Source organism: Trachurus japonicus, chromosome 13 (genome assembly GCF_045865225.1).
Source record: "Trachurus japonicus isolate A0001 chromosome 13, Traja_1.0".
Taxonomy (NCBI): Eukaryota; Metazoa; Chordata; class Actinopteri; order Carangiformes; family Carangidae; genus Trachurus; species Trachurus japonicus.
The window spans coordinates 35383592-35406468 of NC_140919.1; the positions used below are offsets into that span (position 1 = coordinate 35383592).

The following is a 22877-nucleotide window of genomic DNA, read 5'->3' on the forward strand; positions in this document are numbered from 1 at the left end:
CGGAAAAGGGGCAGAGACTGCTTGCCGAAAAACTGCCCTCGACTGGAACGCGCATCAGCGGTTTTGCACAGCACGAATTTACCTCGAAAACGACTCTGTCTCGTAACATTCCGTTATTATCTGATAGCAGTGTTTCCCACAGGTTTGCAAGGAGACTGTGGCGGGTGGTCGGATCGTCTGACCAGGGGGTGGGTGGGGGGTGTAGCGAACGGGGTCAGACCGTACATGAGTTTCGCTTTTACCGTGCAATGCTGTCATGCATGCACGCTTCTCTGTGTGTGTAGCTCTGAGCAGCTCGCGGCTCTGCTCAGCCATTCTAAAAATAGCTTGCGCCGACAATTAAAGGTAACAAACCTACTCCTAAGACTATAGGAATTATGGTAATGGGCCAATTTGCCAAAATGTCCCTTTAACCAATTGTACATGATTAATGTCAAAAATCTCCCAAAGATTTTTTCTTCAAGTAACTGGCAAATTGAAATGTTTCATATGTGAACAAAACACCTGAGTCAAAGTACTGCAAACATATGAGTTGTTTCTACCTGCATCAAAATAAGATGTTGTGTCATAACTTGTTGTAATGTAGCCTAAATAAATATTACACTGTACAAACTCTGTTCTCACTACTCCTATTTATCTGCCTCTAAAAGCCCAGTTTTTGCATCAAATATATTTTGCAGGTCTGCTTCTTCAGGACTACAAGGGTAATTTGAAACTGAGCATGAAATATGATGCCTGGACCACAAGCAGGTGGCAGCCAACAACCCAGTTTGATAGATTATACTTGTAAAGGCTGATGAGTGCAGACAGACATCAGAACAAACCAACAGTTGGGACGTTGGGTTCAGCATCTGCATTCTCTCAAAGACAGAGGAGGAAAACAGTGAAGGATGGTTATTAGTCCAAAGTGAGAATAAATAGGAGTTTAATATTGCGGTGGGAGCTGCATGTGCAGGAAACACTGGCCCGATAGCTCTTTCAAAGAGTTGACTAAACTGCTTCATCAGGACACCCTTAACAGGGTGGGAGGTGTTTTCTGGGACAGAGTCCAGTCCTGCTCCAGGATGAATGATGGTAGGAGCCTTTTCTTAAAAACCTGTTAAACCTCTATCAGCCTCTAGACCTTCATCCACCTCCTCCTCATAGAACCATGAAAAGTACTTCTAGCTCACTATCATTTCGAAGACATGGCCACCCTCTTGAAGAAGATCCACTCTGCCTTCTTTAATGAAGTGCCTCGATTTTATCTGTTCAGTGCATACAAGTGTCCATATCCTTATCTCCAACTCCAAACCCTGGATTAAAGAGGGGCCAGCGACTTCTCTTTATATTCAAAAACCACTACACACTCTGTCTAATTTTATGGACACTGACTGGAAGACATTTCTCAACCAGATACTCCACTCCAGAAACAACATAATCATGAGCACATTCTTACAGCTTTATGTATAAAGAAAAGTGATGTTGAGTGTCGGTAGAACATGGCATAATTCAAAACTTGCTGTATCAGACTGAAAGTTGCAATTATCTTGGTGCAATTATTATTGTTTGTTGATGAACACATCAGCTTGAATCACTGCGGCCTGGTCTTGTGTGATTTCATGGCGGGTTCTTTGTCTAGTAACTGACCCCTAACCCTACAATAACAACACATTGAACAACACACAAAAAGGTTCATATATAAAATGTCACAGAGAGTGGGGTGCTAAGTAAGTAGCTAAAAGCCAAGTTTGCAATTCATCCAGTGTGACACATACATGTCAATCAATTGATACCTAGCAGAAGAAGGACTTTTCAAGAAACTTTGATGAATATGACATACAGTATGTAGACAAACTTTTTGTCACCACAATGTTTTTTTTGTTGTTGTTTTTTTACAAGCCCAAATGAGATAAGATCCTAATGTCAGACACTAAACTTCAAGAGAAACTTTCATAATTGTAAACGTAAGCATGACCTCAGCAAACTGCACTACATAAGCTGGACCCACTGGCTATTGGTTTTTCTCTTAAATCATTAAGTTAATTTATCAGTTGGCTGCCTGATTAATCACAGGTCTATAAATATTTATTGTTCAGCTGTATGATAAGACTGATGGACTGTGCGTCTTTGGTGCACAGATAAATAAACTGAGCCTACAGTAAGTGTAATATCAACACATAACACACTGTTTTTCTATTATCATAAATAACACTACATTCATTTTCAGTAGCTGAGAGTTAGTCCTTCCAACCACAACCACATGAACTGGGGAACTGGCTTTCCCAGAATGCTGCAGGGTTCGTTTGCAGGGAGACTCGGCTGGGACTAGACTGAACTGATGGAGGGGGGTGGGGGCAGAGAGATATGAGGGGGAGGCGGGGGGGGATGGGGCATCACCAGAAAGAGCTGGCACATGCCCAGTGCTGAGAGTCTGCCATCCACAGCTTGAGCACAGGCCCTTTTCTAAGCTCATTACGAAGCTTTACTCATGACTGTGAGCGAGAAAGTACGGCACAGAAAAAAATATGAATAAGAGAGATGAAGTTGTATTGTACTGTGAGTCTGTTAGAAAACTGGCTGGACCAAGAATCAGGGGGGAGATCATTCCAGTACAGCAAGATGAAGCAGCCATCTAGGAAATATGTTCAGCTGACATAGTTTTAAAATACTGGGTAGGTGAGGGCAGCGAGTACACAACACTGCTACAAATGAAGAGCATTAACGACAAGGATAACAGTGTGAAGGTTGAATTGTGCGATTGAGTTTCAGTGATCCTGGTCTTGGTTCTTGCAGATCAAGTGAACTAAAGATTTGGGGTTAACATCTCCTTTTTATGTGATGGGAATTGTTCCTGCCTTTTTGCATTGGGAGAGAAGGCAATGGGCAGTAATACACAGCTATTATTACGATGATTGATTATCCATTTCAGCCATTTGTCAACCAAAAATAGTAAAAAAAAAAAAAAAAAAAAAAAAGGGGGATGAGAGGATCTCATACTTTGCAAACAGGCATCTGTAGACGTCACATCAGGTTCTGCAGAACTTCAATGGACATTTTTTAACAGCTATATTTACTGGTGGCTTTTACAAAGTAAAAGCTCTAATCTAGTATACTATGCAGTGGGTCTTTGTGTATTATGAGTTGTTTTATGCTTGATGCTTCACAACTTGCTGCTAATACATGTGGGTCTTTATGCAGGACCTTTACTTGTAAATGTGTATTATTGGTACATTTACTTAAGCAAAGGCTCTGAGTCTTACTGCACCTCCACTCTAAAAGGTCATAATAGTAATCAGTGAATGAATGAGAAGGATGACGTGGTACTGCTGTTTCTGTGGGTCAAGCTTAGTCAGCAGTGACACAGTAGTGAGTGCTCCATTACTACTTAACATAACACCATTGGTAAGAACTGAAAATGCAGTATGTTGTGCATCATACACTACGGATTTGTCACTACGGCAACACACAAAAGGAATTTCAGCACAGAAAGATAAGGTACTTGGCAGTGTGCAGCATTTACAAGAACTTCAGTGTTGGTTTGCTGCATAGCGCTGTCTGATTAAAACATCTCACTTTCAGAAGACACACACACACGTGCAGTCAATGTACAATCAGTCAAGTCCATCAAAAATAAAATATGTTCACAAGTACACTATGTTTGTGTTTGTGAGCTGGAGAGGAGTAGCTTCTCCGTTTTTGATTGCACAACAACAATACTCAGAAGAAGAAAGAAAATACAATGCAAAATAGCCACTCAGGACATAGTCAACAGGCCACTGCAGAAAATACAATTAGATTAGATTAGATTAGATTAGAATTAGTAGAAACGTCACCATAATTGACTTTTGCTTGTTCTTTACCAAGAGCCAAAAAAAACAACAACTGAAATTTGTATTCAGTTTTGAGTTGACATGGAAAAATATCCTTAAATTGCAGGGAAGTGAATGTGGAAAGAAAGGGCACTCATGTCCCCTACTCGTGTCATTAAAACTTTTGAAAACACTTTAGATGTCAGACAAATTAAAACACTGCTGTCAAAACATTTTCTCAAGCATCTCATGGGAAGCAGCCTCATGCAATGTCCCAGACACTCTCAACATCAGGACAAAAACCAAAGACAGCCCAATCTATCTGAAACTGGACCCACAGAGACAGTGGGAGGGTTTTCAGATGCCGCTTCAGCACTAATGGGAGGCCTCAGATACGTGAGTGACAGTCTTGACACCTTCACAATTCTGTCTGCTTCTATCTCCGTCTTTGAAGAAACATGCCGTCGGAGGAAACCCAGTGACAAGAACAAGTGTGTCAAGGCACGGTTCACGAGGGAGCTCTGGACCCTGTGAAACATCAAGGAGCCGGCTCACAAGAAGGGAATTACAGATGAATACCATCTGGCCAAAAGCCAGACACCAAGTCACACACACACCAAGTCCCAACACAGGACCTGAGAGGAGAACCAGTCTGCCATCAATGACTCATACTGAAAATAGTCCTTCAAATATACCACTCTCCAACACTAGCCAATGACATTTAATTACTTATATATTGCCATCAGCGTCCCTTTTGCCTCACCTTGATTGGTTGCCAAGTCACCGCTGACTTTGTTGAACTAACCTCGAGTCTCCCTGACCATATGCTGTCTCCCCAATGGGCACTTGGCACAAGAAAACTTCTTTGACTGTCCACTTATTGTGACTGATTGCTCATACCTGTGCAATTCTGTATGAATCACTGACTGGTGTGCTAAACTGGTTATAAAACACTATACATGTGGTAAACATTTCTTACTACCAGTTTTTTTTTTCCTTCACCTAATTTGTTCAAATATTGCACAGTGGCTGATATCATCAAAATACATTGGGCTATGTGTTTGATTGGCATCTCCTCAGTCAATATTGCAGTTAGTTAAAGCAAGCAAATCACATCTTACAATATCTAAAAAAAATTTTTCCCTTTCTTGTTTACAGTATTATCAAAAAAATATTTTTTAACGACTTAATCAGCTACTTACAGGATTGTTATCAGATCATATGTTCTTTCACAGTGTCATTTCCATGTATGTCGATGGCCGTGTCCCTCACATTTTTAAACAGTGTCTGCAGATGATGCCACCTTCATGGCCAACATAGCACTGAAAGACAGCGAATGTGAAAACATGCAACATTTGGACCAGTGCAAGTTTCAGTGTAAGCAGCTCATTAAAGTTACTATCCTGATTATAAGTAATTTCCTGCGTGTGATATTTCTGTTGATACAAATGTTATTTGTATTCACAACTTTCTCTGTACTAGAACAGTTGTTTTATTCTGTGGCCTTGATCACAATAAAGTCAATTAAGATTTAGTTAGAACAACAAATTTCTCATTGTTGGACTTAGTGTGCAGTCTCATTTTCATTGAATTTAAATTACATCTGTAAAATTTAATGGAGCAGTCCATTATAAAAACCCAATGGTGCAACGAACTGAATATCGCTATACTTAACTTCATAATGTATTTGTATTAGCTCCACACTATAAAGTTGTTGATATGTGCAGATACTGCAACACTGTAATTTTGCATGAACTATTTCAGGAAGTTTGTGCTATTTTGATGTTATTTTCCACAGTAAATAAAAGATTTTTAGGTTGATATTTTCTAGACTTTGGTGGTCTTTTGTTTATGCCTAAAACTAAGCAAAGTGCAAATATGCCAAAATACCACCCATGAGAAAGGATCCAAGTCTCGGCTCAGCTGAGCTGCCCTAATCCTACTTTTCTTTTGTTTGTTTTGGAGCATGTCCGTTTTCGACCATCTGTTTTTATTTATGTATAAATACCTGGTAGGCTACCTGGAAATCTGACCTGGATCTCTCATGTATTAATGGAAGAAAACTAGCAAAGTGGATTCAGTCATATTATCAGGATTGTTACTCCACATCTGACCACAGAAAACCAATCAAACTTTCTCTAAAGCATTTTTTGTCTAATTGTTCAGTTGGAGTCAGGCATGAACCACCATTTTGTTAGTATTGTATCCAATCTAACAGGATGGGGTCAGATTGGCTCTCGATGGAGAGGGCAGCTGCTGCAGCAGCTAACATGCATATCATTAGCCTTTGCTTTGCAATGGGATGGTATGTGATCTGTAGCTTTGTACCACAGTAGAGTGGCAGCTTATTCAATTACCGTTTCTTAAAGGAATAGTTCGACATTTTGTGTAACCTGCTTATTCACTTTCACAGAGAGAGTTAAATGGAAGAATCAATACTACGCATCCTTGCACAGTATATGAACATGGAGCCACCTGCCAGATCATGTAGCTTAGCTTAGCGCAAAACCTGGGAACAGGAGGACTATGTCCTGGCCTGGTCAAAATCCACCGATTAGCATACTACTCATATGCTCAGAAATTAACACGTCTTATTTTGCTTTTTAAACCCACTATAAACCCAAAGTGAAAAAACTACAAATGACTACATGAAGCACTAGTCACTGAATGGGATAATAGACTTCATGACGGCTCTGCTAATTGCCTGGCATTATCACAGTCACAAAAAAAACCCCTAACTTAAGTCCAAAATGTCAACTTTGGTTTAATATTTTATCTTGACTTATTTCCTAATGTGCTTTAATCTGTAAACAAATGATGCTGAACAGAAAGATATTTGACTCTTGGCAATCATGACTTTAAATAGGCCTATTGTCAAAAAAAGCCTAAAACGCTGTGGACGGTTTTCTTTTTTTTCTTTAACAATGGCAATAAGAGATGAAAAATAAGTCACAGTTGGTGTTGACATGCATTTCAGTGGTTTCCTTGTCGCACCAGACAATGATCAAACACAATATTCTGGGACACTGTAATAGAAGAAGTAAACCAGCTCTCATTTTTAATATGTTGTGGTTTGCGACTGTCTTGCGCAGCCTATAATATGAAAGTAAATCACCTTTAGTGCAGTGCCGATACCAGAGAACACCTCTGAACTGATATTATTAAGCCGCATCTACGCCTTCATAAAATAGAGAATTTGTGCTTTAAGCAATGGTTGCACTGAGAGGTTCTCTGTTCCTAAATCAAACGTGTTTCACTGCATTATCAGAGGAAGTTTTTTTTTTACAATGTGCTTAGCTTGGATGTGGCTGTCATCACAGGAGGAGCCAGACCTGTGAGCAGACCAGTTTTGACTGGGTATGTGGGGTCATTGGGATCAGTTACCAGGCGACAGCTTGGCACATGTCTCCCTCATCTGGACATAAGTGGAAGAGCAAGGTTAAGTAAGTACATGGGTCAATACAGAGTGCTCAGGGAAAAAAATATGAACAAAAGGGATATTGTGCAGTTTGTAGCTCCTGGAATGACTAGTTTATGAAGCACTAAGATCAGCACTAGGCAAAGCCTTGCAGCTTATACGTGTTCAGTGTATCACACACAACACTGAGACCCCAGTCCATGTGCTATGTGGAATTCAGCATACGAATCCCATGCATGCAGCAATGGGCTCTGTCAAATCCAAGAGTGCATTTTATCTGACACGTGATGCATTATTTAGTTACTTTTCCATCTTGAGGGCTGAGACGGTCACACCCCTCTCTGGAGAACTCAAATGGGACTGCTTGCAATGATACAATGCACACATTTCCCCCCACCTCAGCAAGGGGGGGGGGGGACGTTATTTTCCAATTTACTCGTTGCTTTATCACACAAAATGAGCCTCTCAGACATTACAATACAGGCCTAACCCTCAGACATATCAATCAAGCTCTCTTTGTCATGCTCAATTACGGATGGTCACTAGTATTTCCACCACTGGCATGTGAATGATCCCATGTCTGATATTATCAAGCGTTATGAGCAGGGCCGTTTCAAGACAATTGCAGTCACCCTTATACGATTTAACCAGGGCTGAACTTTCACGTGATATGTGAGATATGCAGCCATTTGTTAGAATGAAATAGCCCCACAGTTCTTTACATACAACACACACAAAAAATGTCATGCAACTGCAAAAAAGCAGCAGCACGCGCACACGGAGACAGCAGAAATTATATGCTATGTGCGGCACAAGATATACTGCACTTCAACTCACCTTGAGCGGCCGTTCCTCTGGTGCTGAATACACTTGCTATCAGAGTGGCCACATACCAAATCATAGTACTATTGCCGACCAGCTATTACCACGCAAAGTGCCCCGTTCAACCAATCTCTCATATTCGACCTTGCACCTCACGGTCTCTCAGCACGAGCCTCTCTTCTCATATCCTATTTTCTTTCCTCGTGGCGTTTCCCTTCATCCCTTCCCTCCCCCGTCCTTCCATCCGCATCCTCTCCCGAAGAGACAGAGCACCTGCACCGCCGCGTTTGTAGTAGACGGAGCCGTTTTACGAGCGCATAGTGAAACCAAGTGTGAGAATGCAGCCACAGGTCCGCCTCTTCTGTCATTGGATTGGCTGCTGATTGAGGCTTTGGGGCGTGTATTGGTTCTCCGTACGCCCCGCACCCGAATGACAGGAGAGCGGCCGTGCGCCGATTCAAGGTGAGTTGGAGCGTGCCGTAGTAGTGGAACCGCAGTATCATGCGCATTGACAGAGAGCCGCGTCCACATCTTTAAATACCTCTCCTAAACTGGCCCCCACGTGCACCATCACCGCCCATCATCCATCCATCCATTCACCCACACTCGCTGCTTCTCCTCCTTTTGCGTGTGTGTGCGTGCGCGCGTGTGTGTGTGTGTGTGTGTGTGTGTGTGTGTGTGTGTGTGTGTGTGTGTCTGTGTGTCTGTGTGTGTATGTGTGCGCGCACTATTCCTCGGTGTTGGCACCATTCTGCTATTTAATGCTGCAGGTTCACACACAGTAACTGCGATGAAAAAAGGGGGGAGGAGGAGAAGGAAGAGGAAGGGGGTGGTGGTGGTGGGGGGCAGACTGGTGGATGTGTGTGACTCATCTGTCGCTCACCCATAGCCCCCGGCTGTTGTCATGTCGCTGTCACCGACATAAAACGCTCCTTTTCCCCCCCTCTCTCTCGCTTTCTCTCTCTCGCTCTCTCCTCGACGTGTCTGGCTTTATGTGATGGGTGTGGCGACGGATACAATAGCTACCGTTTGCCTCTGTATATGTGTGTGTGAGTGAGTGAGTGTGTGTTTTTTTTTTTTTTCCTCGACGGCCCCGCGAGCGCAAGGATGCAGCTCCATCACACGCTGCCCACTGCGCACACATGGTTACCGCTGATAAGGCTGCCTCACATCCACTCCCTCTGTTTTCTACATGCATGGCCACAGAGGATTCATAACGCCCGTGCGCCTCTGGCTGCGCTCGACATCAGCTAAGATCTCACCCAAATAGCACCTCTCACACCGGCTGCTGCTGCTGCTGCTGCTTTAGATAAACACAGAGGAATCTATCCCATAATGAGGCATTCGGCGAAGATCATATTCAGATTTCCCCAATCTCGGTTTTTTTCTTTAGCAGAATTTGTCACATTTTTGTCTTTGTGTCTGTCTCTGTCTGCCTGTCTGGCTGCCTCCTCCCTCCCTTTTGGTGACTGTCATATTGCTGTCTGAAATTAGAGAAAATCTTAAAAAAAAAAAAAAAGGTGACAAAAAAAAACTCAAAGACATATTTCTCTGCAGACTGCTTTAGTCCTGTTTAAAATCCTGCTGAGTAATAGTTTAACAGCACATTTGACTGTTTTAAATCACTATTTTACAACAACTGGGGTCAGTTTGGGCTATTTTTGACAATTATAGACATCATCCATTTGAGAATTTAACCAAAACCACCATTCACCATTCATGTGTGCTCATATCATTGGCACAACCTTAAGCAGCTTTACTGCTCCTACTGCATAGACTTAGTTTCTGAAGTCTAGTGGGGGGATCAAAACCACATCCTTGCTCTTGGTGGTCATTTTGATGATGGTGGTAGTGAACGCTGTCTAACATGCGCTCCACAAGGTGTGAGGTTGAGCTCTGGTGACTGCAAAGGTCATAATATATGATTCACATCATTCTCAGGCTCATTAAATCACTCAGTGACCCCCCCTACTGAGCACTGTACAGTATGCATGGATTTGCACGTGTCTGTCCAAGTTTCCTATTTATGTGGTTTGTATTTGTCTCGCGCATCCTGTTCAGAGGGGAATTCATCTGGGCTGATGATTAACAACATCAGCAAAAATATCTCTATAAATATTATTTCTGTTCAAGAGTTGTACCCTTCTGACTTCTCTCTTATCTCTCTCTTTACTGTGAAAGATGCTACAAGCACTGACATGAATAAATCAGACAAGTGAACGTTGCTCTGTGGTTGTAGGACTCGTGGATGTGTTCAACATGTACAAAAGTGGTAGATTCTCTTTAAAACATTTCAAGCCAAAAAATAAAAATAAAAATGGGTTGGCTATTAGATTTAAACCAGAGAACCTGCATTAGGTCTATCGAGGAGCTTAAGATAAGCTAAAGCTTTACTCTCCAAAAGACGCATATTATACTGTACACCTATGCTCAAGCTATGACTCATGTGTTTTCCTTTTTACTACAGCTTTTTGATCAAACCGGAGAAAAGATGGTTTCACATTTTAACCTCTTCTCCACAGAGAGGGCCACAGGCAGGAGCTGTTCACCAGCTCTTACCAGGCCTTTATTTTTTTATTATTTTGAAGGTGGAGCATCTTATCAGGCTCCCAGATTCTCACTACCACAGCTACTCGATGTGTGTGCAGTAGCATGGTGTGACTGCTGTAAAACAAGGTCACGTTATACCTACAGTACACACCTCCCTCCAACCCTCACCTAAAGTTACAGAAGTGCTTACACAACACCACAATAGACTGTATGCCTGCACGTTGGGTTTTTCACAGTGAAACACACACACAACATAAGGCTCATGGAGGGAATTTAAGTGTCTCTGTAATCAACATTATAAAGAGATTTGAGAAGCGCCTCGAGATAACCTCTGTTGTGATTTGGTGCTGTATAAATAAAAAATGACTTGACATAATGGCCTCTGCTTCATGAAGTCACAGGAGAGATTGTTTTCCCTTTTTTTTCCTCCATGATAGAATTTGATTTCCTACAAGCCACAGCAGAGAAAAAGATAAGAGCAGTTAAGATAATCTCTTATGCAACACAACTATTAGTTTTCCGGCTCTGTTAGGGGGAGGCAGGATGGCTGTTAGCAAAGAGCAACGAGGGAACATGAAATGTTTCGAAGTTTTAAATGCGCCAGGGACCAGTTTAACTGCCCAGAAAAACAACTTGGGGATTATTTTCCACAGAAAACATTCATATCTTTTGTTGAGTTGAGTTGAGTCATCAGATTCGTCTTTTATTGAGTTTGAACTTCCTCTCAATAATCAAAAAAGGATATTCCTATAAATGTTTTCTTTGCTTTCAGATTAAAAGCAGCAATGGAAAGAGACTATGTAGAATAAGTCAAGGGGTGCCCTTGAGTGAAAGTCTGAGTTTTTGTATGTTGCCATTTTACTTAGTTTCAGCAAAGTGAGATTTCCCCCCAAACATTTTTTTTATATCTTTCTTTGAGTGAACCCCTCGAAGCCCACACAGGTGAAATTATGCGTAATTTCACAATAAAAGCCCAAAGCGAAGGGAAAAGACCAACAAATGTAAACAGTTTTGTGTAGCTGAACTAACTCTTTTCTTTTCTTCCCCATCATTATCCTCTAACCACTGGACAGAACTACCCGTACACAAATGAGTTAAACCAGCACTAAGTAACTTCTCAACCTTCATAAAATATTTTCATAACTTTTGTGATGATACATCGACTTACAACAAGTTGAATGACACCTCTGTCGTGGTCTGAGGGGGTCTGTATCTCCTTCACTGGCACTAAGCAGCTTTGAGGAGCATGGTAGGAACCCTGCTCTCACTTAAGTTTCACTTTCACTTTTGTGAGTCACAACAAGGAGGGAACAGGCAAAACGGCACTTTAGCAATGGATTATGTTTGTGTTTTCACTTTGAAATGATCCACTGGAAACAGAAACTTAGTTTTGATGTCTTCTGTTAATTTTAATGCAGGATATTTACAGGGCTTCACGCTAGTGTTGATGGGAAATGGAGTCTTCCTTCAGGCAAAACACTACCGCTTTGGTCCACAGGCGCCGCGAAACTCAACCAAAACTGAAAGTTCTTTAGTACTGCTTTAACTTACCTTCACCTCAACCAGCTACAACAGTGAAATCCTGATGCATAATAAAGTTGTACATCATATCAGTCACAGGCAGAGCAACTACCATTGTACTTTTATAAATTCAAGCACATTTTGTAACTCATATATTTACTTAAGCATGATTTTTGATTTTTTTTTTCTTCTTATACTTTTCCGTTTATACTTTTACTTGAATCAAAGATCTCACTACTGATTATAGCAAAGTCTTATTTTGAGCAGATATATCTACTGTCAGGTCCTCTGCCAAAAACAATGGGATGAATCATTGATAGATATTTGTCTCTGAGTACAGCACACTCATTTATTTGTGTGGGATCTTCATAGTCTGTCTGCACTGTGAGCAAGCAGCATTTTTATTTCTGCAGTGACGAAGGTTTTATTTTATGTCCTCTAAAGCAGGACAGTGTAACAGTAAAATCACAGTACGTATGTCATTCCTCATCCATAATGTTCAAAACACCCACAGCAAATCCCTGCATTGTTCCTTTATTCCTATGTACTGTAAACACATACACTGGTGTGACTAAGCATGGACCCAAATCTTCCAGACTCACATGCTTTAGTGACAGAGACATATGGATGTGTACAGTGAGGGCCCCATCCAGCATCAGTCAGTCAGCCTGCAGCTGACTAACCTGCCTCTACCAAACGCCGGCTGCTGAACAGATGTTCTGCTGCATGTCTGTTTATGGTGTTTTATAAGCTCTGCGTGTCCTGAGAGTCTCACACTCGCTGTCAGTAGAATTCATGCTTTTGACCAGTCATGGTCAGCAGTGTTTTACGTAAGAGATTAGCCTTGCTTTTTTAATTGCTGTATTCATTTGTGGGTTCATCAATTATTACAATGTTATTGATGACACCTTGAGTGATATAACACTGACTGATTTTTCTAGTAACTGATATCCTATTATGATAACATATGTATTATATTATAGATTGCCTATAGATTCATTATAGATTTGTATATTATAGATTTGGGGGGATTTGCAATAAAACACTTTTGAGTGAATCATTATATTTTATAGATTAATTGCTGTGGCTCAGGGTATTCACAGTAGTATTGGCATTAGAGCTGAGATGAATAGGTGATTCATTGACTACTTGACAACTATTTTGGTGATCAATTTCACCGTTTCAGCTGTTTTTCACATTTTTCAAGAGATACCTATACTGTACATACTGTTGATGTAGCAGTTGTAAATTCCTCATATGTGAGGAAACTGACAAACTGTATAGAACAGGATCTGACTCGGCTGATTTGCATTGGCTCTTTGACTTTGAGGACATACAACAGCAATTACTAGAAAAAAAGACCATTAGTAGAAGTATCCTAATGCAATATGTATCTTCTTATGAACAGAAGAGATCATGAAGTGGTTCATAATCATAGCCTCCACAGTATAGTTGCTTTAGATGCACGTTGCAGGGAATCAGGAGATCTCAAATGTCCTGGTGAAACCTGATGAATTCACCTCATGATTGTGTGCTTTATGTTTCACGTTTTGAGAACTATCCAAATGTTCTAATTGCCCCACTCGACTTATTCTGTACATGTGTCTGAGTGAGGCTGATGACTCCGGCTACATCCATCCACAATACTACTGTACAGTACGTTTTCTTTTTCAAATGCATCTCATAACTCAGTCTTATTTGATCTGAGCAAGATATTTCCAGCTGCCAATACTAGAGCATGAGCTTTGAGTTGTGGCAGCAAAATTACAGTATAACATTTTGAAAATATTCTTGTAAATTATTCTCTTGAGCCCTAACCTCACTTAATTCATCATTTCAGACTTTTTCTGCTGCATGTAAGGATCTGATAGAGACAGTGGAACCTTTTAGAGAAGTGACTGTATCTGCAAATGTGTTTGAAACTGGACTTATAATGTAATACTAGTTGAAACAAGTCAAACTCACAGACATCCACTGTCTTTTCTCTCTCTTTCTCCATCTTTGAAGCAGCAGATGTGAATGGCACATGCATCGCATTGGCAGCAGGACTCGGGGCCTCAAAGTCGCTTTCATTCTCCGCACTGCTGCTCAGATGAGAATCACTTGTCATGTTCAGTGGTCATCAGCGGAGTCTGTGAACAACCCACCCAAACAGTGGATCTGTGGGGGAAAGTGAGTGAAGTGCACTGAATTACAACAGTATCCTACATGTCAGCACACTGTGTCACCTCAGGAAGTGTAATAATTGGCTGTTAAGTAATCTTATGTCCTTTCATTAAGTCTTCACCTGGAGTGATTCTGCCAAAGCTTTACTTTTGGATTATTTTCACACAGTATTAGTGGTAAGTCACTCTGCATATAATCTCATACATCATATAAACATTGCTTGCATTTAAAACATGTATGTGCATATATGCTTGTACAATACTGTATTATACACTACTCACAAAAAGTTAGGGATGTTTGGCTTTTGGATTTCAGAATGCGTCATAAAATGCTTTACCTTTACATTTAACCTTCTCTAAACTTTTGAATGCACATGTCCAATTGTTCAATCTTTCGAGGTGATTAACCACAAAAATCACAAGCACCGTCTGATTTAAATGTTCTGGTTCAATGACAATTTGTATACAGTCCTCTTCTCTCTCCCTCTCCTCTCCTCGATGTTCAAATTTTGACATCATGAGACCAAGACAACACTTTGACCAAATTGATCAAGTTATTGAGACATTGAGATTTTTCTTGTGCTATAGTCACCACTGTAGTTAGCTTTTATTTGAGATAATGAAATGACCATTGCATCCTTCTACTTAAAAGGCCTGCTTTCATGATAGAATATCACTGTAGCATGAACTTTTTATAGGGATATTTTTGTCAAATATATATTATGTGAGTAGTGTGTGTATATAGTATATATATATATATATATATATATATATATATATACACACACACACACACACACACACACACACATATATATATACACACACACACACACACACACACACACACAGTTCACAAAAAATTAAAGGAACACTTTTTCATCATATACAGTATATATATATAAATAATCAAGTCAATTCAACATCTGGGATATTGATCTTGAGTTGATATTGATATTGAGTTAAGTAACAGAGGACTTTGTTGACCTGACTGATTTTTCACTAGTTCTGCATTTGGCTAGGGTCTGTGTCAGCATGGTGTGGTACCTGGACCTACAGAGGTTGCACAGGTAGTCCAACTCCTCCAGGATGGCACATCAATACGTGCCTTTGCCAGAAGGTTTCCTGTGTCTCCCAGCACAGTCTCAAGAGCATGGGAGAACAGACTTCATGAAGGTGGGCTGACGGCCCGCCGTCCTGTAGTGGGCCCTGTGCTCACTGTCCAGCACTGTGGCATTTACCATAGGACTCCAGAATTGGCAGGTCCACCACTGGCGCCCCCTGTTCACAGATGAGAACATGCAGGTTCAACCTGAGCACATGTGACAGACATGAAAGGTTCTGCAGATGCCGTGGAGAACGTTGTGCTGCCTGCAGCACCATTCAGCGTGACCGGTTTGGTGGTGGGTCAGTGATGGTCTGTGGAGGTTTATCCCAAGAAGGACGCACAGACAACAGGCCAGACAACAGCACCCTGACTGCTATTAGGTATCGGGATGAAATACTGCTGGGTCCCTCATCGTGTAGGACATTGCCCAGCCTCATGTGGCTATTTCAGGCAGTTCCAGTAGAGTACCATTTTGAGTTGCTGCAAACAATTTTTGGCAAAATGAACTAGCCTGCTGCAGAATTTTTTCATTTTGATTTCCAGGGTCTCTTTGCATTCAGCCCTCTGTACAGTAGGTTGATAATTTTCATTTCTATCAAACAATGTGGCATCCTTTCATTACTAACACATCACCCAGTCCATATCAGGAAAGATATCCAAGGTGTTTTTGTCTTTTTGGTGTTTTCAAAGTGCTCCCTTAATTGTTTTGAGCAGTGTGTATAGTATACTGCACATACAGTATGGTTGCCGTAGTTTCACATAATCTCTCTACAGGTGGTTTTGTTAGTGCTAGAAATAGTGTTCCTTATTGCTTAGTGTTATTAAAATACACCCTGACATTCACAGGGTGAAAATTAAACACAAAAAAGTATCTCTCCCTCACATTTCTCTCCTGTGCATCCTGCTGCCTTCCAGCTCGCTTGTGAAATCTATTAATACCACAGTGTTAATTAAGCTGAGTTTGCTAATTCCTGACTCCTGATATGCAACATAGAGCATATATTACAGTATTTAGCTTTTCACTGTGGGCGAAACACTGTTGACAGCATCTCTTTAGTGAGAAACAAGCCGCTATGTTTGGGGGGAGAGAATGTTCATGAGAAAGAAAGAGGAAGAACATATTCACAGTCAGTTATTGTTTTTCAACTTGTGATGACTTTCAGGAAGTTAATCCCAGCGTGACCAAGAAACTTTCTGCAGTGCTTGGCAAAGCAAACTGATTCAGCCTGCCAGCCAGCTGATTGGTGCAGTCTATTCCCAAATGATTAATACTACTGTAGCCAAGAAGGTTAGACTGTTTCTCAGTGGTGGAAAATAAATAAGTTCATTTACTCAAGTACTGTAAGTACTGCAATACATTTCAGGGGGGCTTTTTGTTTTACTTTTTAAATTGCACTACATTTATCTAGCAGCCTTTGTTACTTCACTGATAAATATTTTTAATATAAACATTTGAACACATTAAACTCAACCTGCACTCTACTGCTAGACAGCTACTACCAGGCCTGGAATTTCGTCATTTTAGGGGCAGGGCCACTTGGCCTTAGGTGTTGTCATTTTTTTGAGGGCACAAAGGCCAAAAGCCAGGGCAGCAAGGCCATAAAATAAAACAATGATTTTAAATCCACGTCTTTAATGAATTTACTAACTACCGGTATCTGTTAAATTAATACATAAAACGGGCTCAAGCAAACCAGAAATTTTCTACTTTAAATTCATTTATGTATTTAATTTTTTGCACAAGGGTCCAGTCCTATGCAGCTATATGTTTTGAAATTCCTATCTTACTTGTTCACTATTGCACTGGAGCGATATGAGAAAAAATCCTATCACGATAATATTTTTCATATCAGTAGACATCAATTTATATCACGATATAACTCAAATCACTATTTTGGTCAGGCTTAAATATTCCCTTATCGTCACAAGTGAGATTTTAAGTTATGATTAGGCCTATCATTTTTTTTATTTTGTAATTTTTTTTTTTCCTGTCAAAAATTAAACACGACAGATGTAATGATGAACATTATACAACAGTATCATATAAATAAAACTGATGTTAGTATAGTAGCTTGCCTGGGTCTGGGCAGTGTTCAGGTCGGCACAGTTGATTTTACGCCCGAGTGCAGTGCGTTTGTGTCGGTGTGAACACAACAGTCGCTCTGGGCTGAGCAGCAGCAGCAGCAGCAGCAGAGCGGCCGCACCGTGACCGCGTCCGTGTTGGGTGAACGCGGCCGGACGTCGGTCCGCTCCAGCTGTCTGGCATCTCCATTGTGAAAGTTTAGCGTTACTTCAGAGTTAATGACGCACCACGCATCTTTTCACGGCCATCCGAGTTCTCCTTGACTCCTTCACATTTTCTTCCGAGGCAAAACTCTTTTTATTTTTTCTATTTTTTACCGGCGGTGTTCCTCTGCTGACGTGCACGGCTGTAGCAGCCCAAACACTAGCACGTGTTGACATGTTGTGGCTTGGCTTTTTTCCAGCCACATGATTGGTTCGGCGGGTGGGGGGTGTTTGATGAAGTCACCTGGTTGGCCGGCGATCGATTGGTCGTCAAACTGTTGTTATAGCCGCCCGAGCGGTTTATGCCCGGCTCGAATCAAACCCACCCCTGATGATGCTGCCAGAATGGCATCAAAATACGCATTGTTCTTTCTTCAAAGACGCAGGTGTCAAAGCCGTGTTGATAGGAAAGAGGCAAAGGAGAAAACCGCAAAATCAACCGGGGCAGTGCGGGTGGGGCATCAAGGCCACTGTGGCCTTAGGGCAGATATTTTTTGTGAAATTCCTGCGCTGGCTACTACTACGAATGCTTTTATATAATGATAACAACTAAAACAGTACACCATATAACCACTGAATTTTCATTTAATGGTAATCTACAGTTACTAAACCAAAAAGAATAATCATGCATGAATACAAATGTACATAGGACACAGTGCACTGTATGTTTAAGAAATCCAAGGTTTAGGGGCACTTGTTGTTGATGACTGCTCAACAACATCACACAATTTTCAACATCATCATCTTATTCTCAAGGATGATTGCTCGAAATATAATATCACTAAGCTTATTTTGTATCAAAAGTAACAAAAATACAAAGAAATTTAGGGTCATTAAAAAAAAACCTAACATTGTGGTGTTTGGTAAATTGGCAGTTTCATTTATTTTACTGTAATATTACTTTAATGTTGATATTGTCATTGACATTAAAGCACACCAACACAGCTATTTTGCACACACCAAATATTACCAGCATAGTGTTTAGTGGATATAGCTGCTACTCATGAACAGCTAACCCAGGTCCCGGTGACCATCCTTGGTGTTAATTAGAGGGGCCATAGATAAAACACTAAACCACATGAACCATCGGTAACTTCAGTAAAGCCTCTGTATTAGGCATTGATGTCATATAAATCAGCTAAAAACTGTTGGTTCCTGATCACTGGAAGCTCGTCTATGCAGGTAATTTAGGATCAGAATGTTTGAAAGCAAAAAATAGACTATAAATGTAAAAAAAAAAAAAAAACCCATAAATGAGACAACCAGAAATGTAAACCAAGAACAAGGATGCTGAGATCAGTGACAGATCACCGTTTGGTTTGTTACAGATTTGATTTTACATAGGTTACAGTTTGATATAATCATTTATGGGCTTAGTTTAACATGAATTGTTCTTCATTGCGCTTCAGACATTTTGGCTCTAAGCAGCTGTCACAGTTATCAAGCCTATCAAACAGCACACACATCTAGCCTGACTGAAGCAGAGGAACTCAAGTGAAACTTACAGGCTGCATGTTAATAAATGACCTGTAGGGCTCCTCGGTGGTGGGTCTGAAGATCTCTCCTCCTCTCTTGTAGAAGGATGTGGGAGGCAGGGTAGGCAGGACCTTCAGAGCTCCCTCATCTTCAGCTACTAAACAATTTCAGGAGAACACAGAGTGTTGCGTTAACATTTAATTTGTATGCAACACAGAACAAATGATATTTCTAAAGCTCTATTTCTCACTTTTACGTCAAGATTTTACATAGTCTGTTTGATGTTGTAAGTTTGCAACAGCTGCGGAAATGAGAGTGGACAAATTAAGGAGAGAAAAACAGAGAGGGATGAGGAAACAGCAATGAGTAAAGAATGGACATTGTGAATCCAGAAACTGACATAACACGGGATTGTTAGAGCTGCTTCATGAGAAATCTAAATGCTGTGTCAACTACGAGTTGCTCAGTATTAAGCAAGACAGCAAACAGGATTTACCAACATACCATGTTGGAAACATTCGATATATATAGCCTAATTGTCTTCTTTTTAAAAGAGAGAGGGAGAGAGAGAGAGAGAGAGAGAGAGATCATGAGATGTCACTGTAAGATATAGCTCACCTGGCACCATGCCATCCAGCACTAAGCGTAGCTTCCTTCTCACTGGACATAGTGTGTGTGGATTCTGTCAGTTTTCCCTGCTAAAGTCCTGTGATACCTGGTGTGAAGTGTGAAGAAATTCTATGTGTTTGCACCAACTAACCAACCTGTTAGTTACGAGCACCAAGAGATGTCCGTATGCCCAATCAATGTTTTGAAAGATGTTTCCATTTAGAGAATTTAGACTCACAAATACAGTTGGGAAATAGGCTATTGAATGCGTCAACATTTTTCTCAGAAAATATATTTCTAATAGAGCTATTGACATGACATTTTCACCAGATGTCGACAACAACCTAGGTAATGCACACATACAAAGAAATCCAAACATTTATGTCCATAAATTAATGTGTAATAAAGTGAAATGGCACAGGGAATAAGTATTGAACACATGAAGAAAAGGAGGTACAAAAAGGTATGGAAAGACAAGAAAGCAGCTGGAGTCTGTCAGTAGCCTATTTGTAGCCTAATCCTGTCCCCTATCAGTGCAAAGTAATATCAGCTGGTTTAGTCCAAATTGACGACTATAAAAAGGTTTCTCATCACCAAGGTATCACAAGAGGCATCTCATGATGGGGAAAAGCAAAGAGCTCTCTCAAGACCTTCAGAAACTTATGTTGCAGAACATACTGATGGCATCGGTCACAGACGTGTCTGAATGCACCGTTTTATCCGTTAGTTCTGTTATCCGGAACTAAAAAGAACAACATTTTACCATAAACTAGCCATGACCAGGTGCTCCTCACAAGATTTCTGACAGAGTCAAAAGAAAACTTAGAAGAGTTGTCCATGAGCCAAGGATCACTGACAGAGAGCTTTAGATAGACCTGCAATTAGCAGGTAGCCTAGGCTACAGTTATAAAAAAAAAAGAAAAAAAAAAGAGAATACAATGAGTAATGTAACCGCCATGGACTCGCTCCATGCATGCTCACCATGCAAGTCTATTGACGCGTTCAATACTTATTTTCCCCACTGTATGAGTCTGAAAACGTATTAAACTAACACACAAGTCATTAAAAGCTGCTGTTGCTCAAACTGATCTGATATACCCCTGCACTGTTATACAAGGGAACATGCAACAGTAGCCTAATAATGAATTTAACTTGAATGATCACCACTAAGTTTAGATTTATTCTGATTCATCTCAGAATGTTTTCTTACATACAAGGATTCTATTTATGTTCATGTTTTCCACCGTCATGAAAACAGGATAAAAATAAATTTACAAAGTAAAAAAACAACAACACTCAATTAAAGCAGATGTAACTATCGAAACACATAAATGTTTGTTGGCTCATTAGATGTCAGTGTCTGAGCTGTAGGCTACTGTAACTTTATAAACTAATCTTTGCCATGAGGATGTCATATAATCTGATATGTGCATTTAAACTCCAAGGCATGAAATCTCTTAACCCTGCAGACCAACATCTGATCCAACTGTTCTCCAGTTGTGTCATCACCAGAAACTATGGGTCATAGAAAAGTAGCCTATATGTTGCTGTTCATATGCAGGACCGACTGAGAATGGGGACAGGAAATGGGGAGACGATGGAAAGGACATATGGCACGGTAATTAACAAAACGACTCAATTAAATGCATTAATCTGATGTGAGTGATTAAGAAGATTTATGAAGCAAATTAATGTTAACTCGGGTAGTTTATGTAAAATGTTAACTCACCGCCAGTGACCGTGCCCCACTTCATGATTTTTTCTTCTCGGAGTGAATACAAAAGATGAGACAAAACAAGAGACAAAAGTTAGAAATAAAGATGTTAAAGCCATGTCTGCATCATGAGGGGCGCCATCTTTATGGTGTCTTTGAGTGTGCGCAGAGCAAGGGGCTTATGGGTGTTGTATTTCTTGAAGCTTCGACAGAGGCACTGAGACAGCTTGAAACCAGATAGCTACAGCTGTGACCGACCATGACAAAGTTAAAGCAGTACTAAAGAACTTTCAGTTTTGGTTGAGTTTGGCGGCGCCTGTGGACCAAAGCGGTAGTGTTTTGCCTGAAGGAAGACTCCATTTCCCATGAACACTAGCGTGAAGCCCTGTAAATATCCTGCATTAAAATTAACAGAAGACATCAAAACTAAGTTTCTGTTTCCAGTGGATCATTTCAAAGTGAAAACACAAACATAATCCATTGCTAAAGTGCCGTTTTGCCTGCTCCCTCCTTGTTGTGACTCGCAAAAGTGAAAGTGAAAGTAAAGTGAGAGCAGGGTTCCTACCATGCTCCTCAAAGCTGCTTAGTGCCAGAGAAAGAGATAGCCTACAGACCCCCTCAGACCACGACAGAGGTGTCATTCAACTTGTTGTAAGTCGATGTATCATCACAAAAGTTATGAAAATATTTTATGAAGGTTGAAAAGTTACTTAGTGTTGGTTTAAAATCAATTGATTTTTTTTTTTTTTTTCAATAATGTGAAATAAATGTACACTAAGCATCGGCTTACTTTTCCCCTCCTGTTAGGTTTAGCTACAGTTTCAAAAGTCAGAGATGTTTGACAAAACAAAAAATTGGCCAAAACAGAGGCTTACAGGTCGGTTAGCAGCACTGTTGCAACTTTTACCCTATTTGAAAGCAGCAGCTAACGCTACCTGCACTTTCTTGCTAACCTTGTGTCTTGTGAAACCAACACAGGATGTGCTGCTAACTGCTTTTTTTACTCACCACTTCAGGAACAACAGTCTAGCTACATCTCTGGCAGCTGAAGGTAGCAAACCTGTGTGAATATTAGTGTTATGCCTGGCCTATTATGACGTTCCACATGTAGCCTATGTTATGTCTGTTTTTATGTTTTACGGGGGATGGACTGTGAAAACAAATTTTCCTGCAGGATAGAATGAATTGGAAAATCGAAATATTATATCTATCATATATTGATCTTCTCATTTTAGCTATTACATTTATGAACACACTGCAACAAGAGGTCAGATCACATGCTTTATACTTAGCACTTAGGCTAATATTTCAGCCGTAAAAACACTTTTGGTTTGTTTGAATGCAGCATGATATTTTTTCCAGTTCCAATGACTCTTCTATGATTTACTTTACTATTTTGGTTTAATCTGAGCATTTC

General features: G+C 40.5%; 1 protein-coding gene across 7 annotated transcripts in view; it reads right to left on the reverse strand.

The window, feature by feature from the left end:
• igsf9ba (immunoglobulin superfamily, member 9Ba) overlaps positions 1–14529 on the reverse strand; it is a 74507-nt gene extending 59978 nt beyond the window's left edge. For 3 of the 7 annotated variants that reach the window (XR_015037496.1, XM_085796211.1, XM_085796209.1), the window contains exon 1: positions 8047–8350. Coding sequence is in view for 4 of the 7 variants with exons in the window: in XM_085796211.1 (XP_085652337.1) it covers positions 8047–8110 (64 nt within the window). In the remaining 3 variants the exon portion in view is untranslated. Of the gene's footprint in view, positions 1–8046; positions 8351–14067 lie in introns of those variants that run through there. The other 4 variants (XR_015037495.1, XM_085796208.1, XR_015037494.1 and 1 more) reach the window with 3 other exon arrangements.
• Between the last annotated feature and the right edge of the window lie 8348 nt (positions 14530–22877).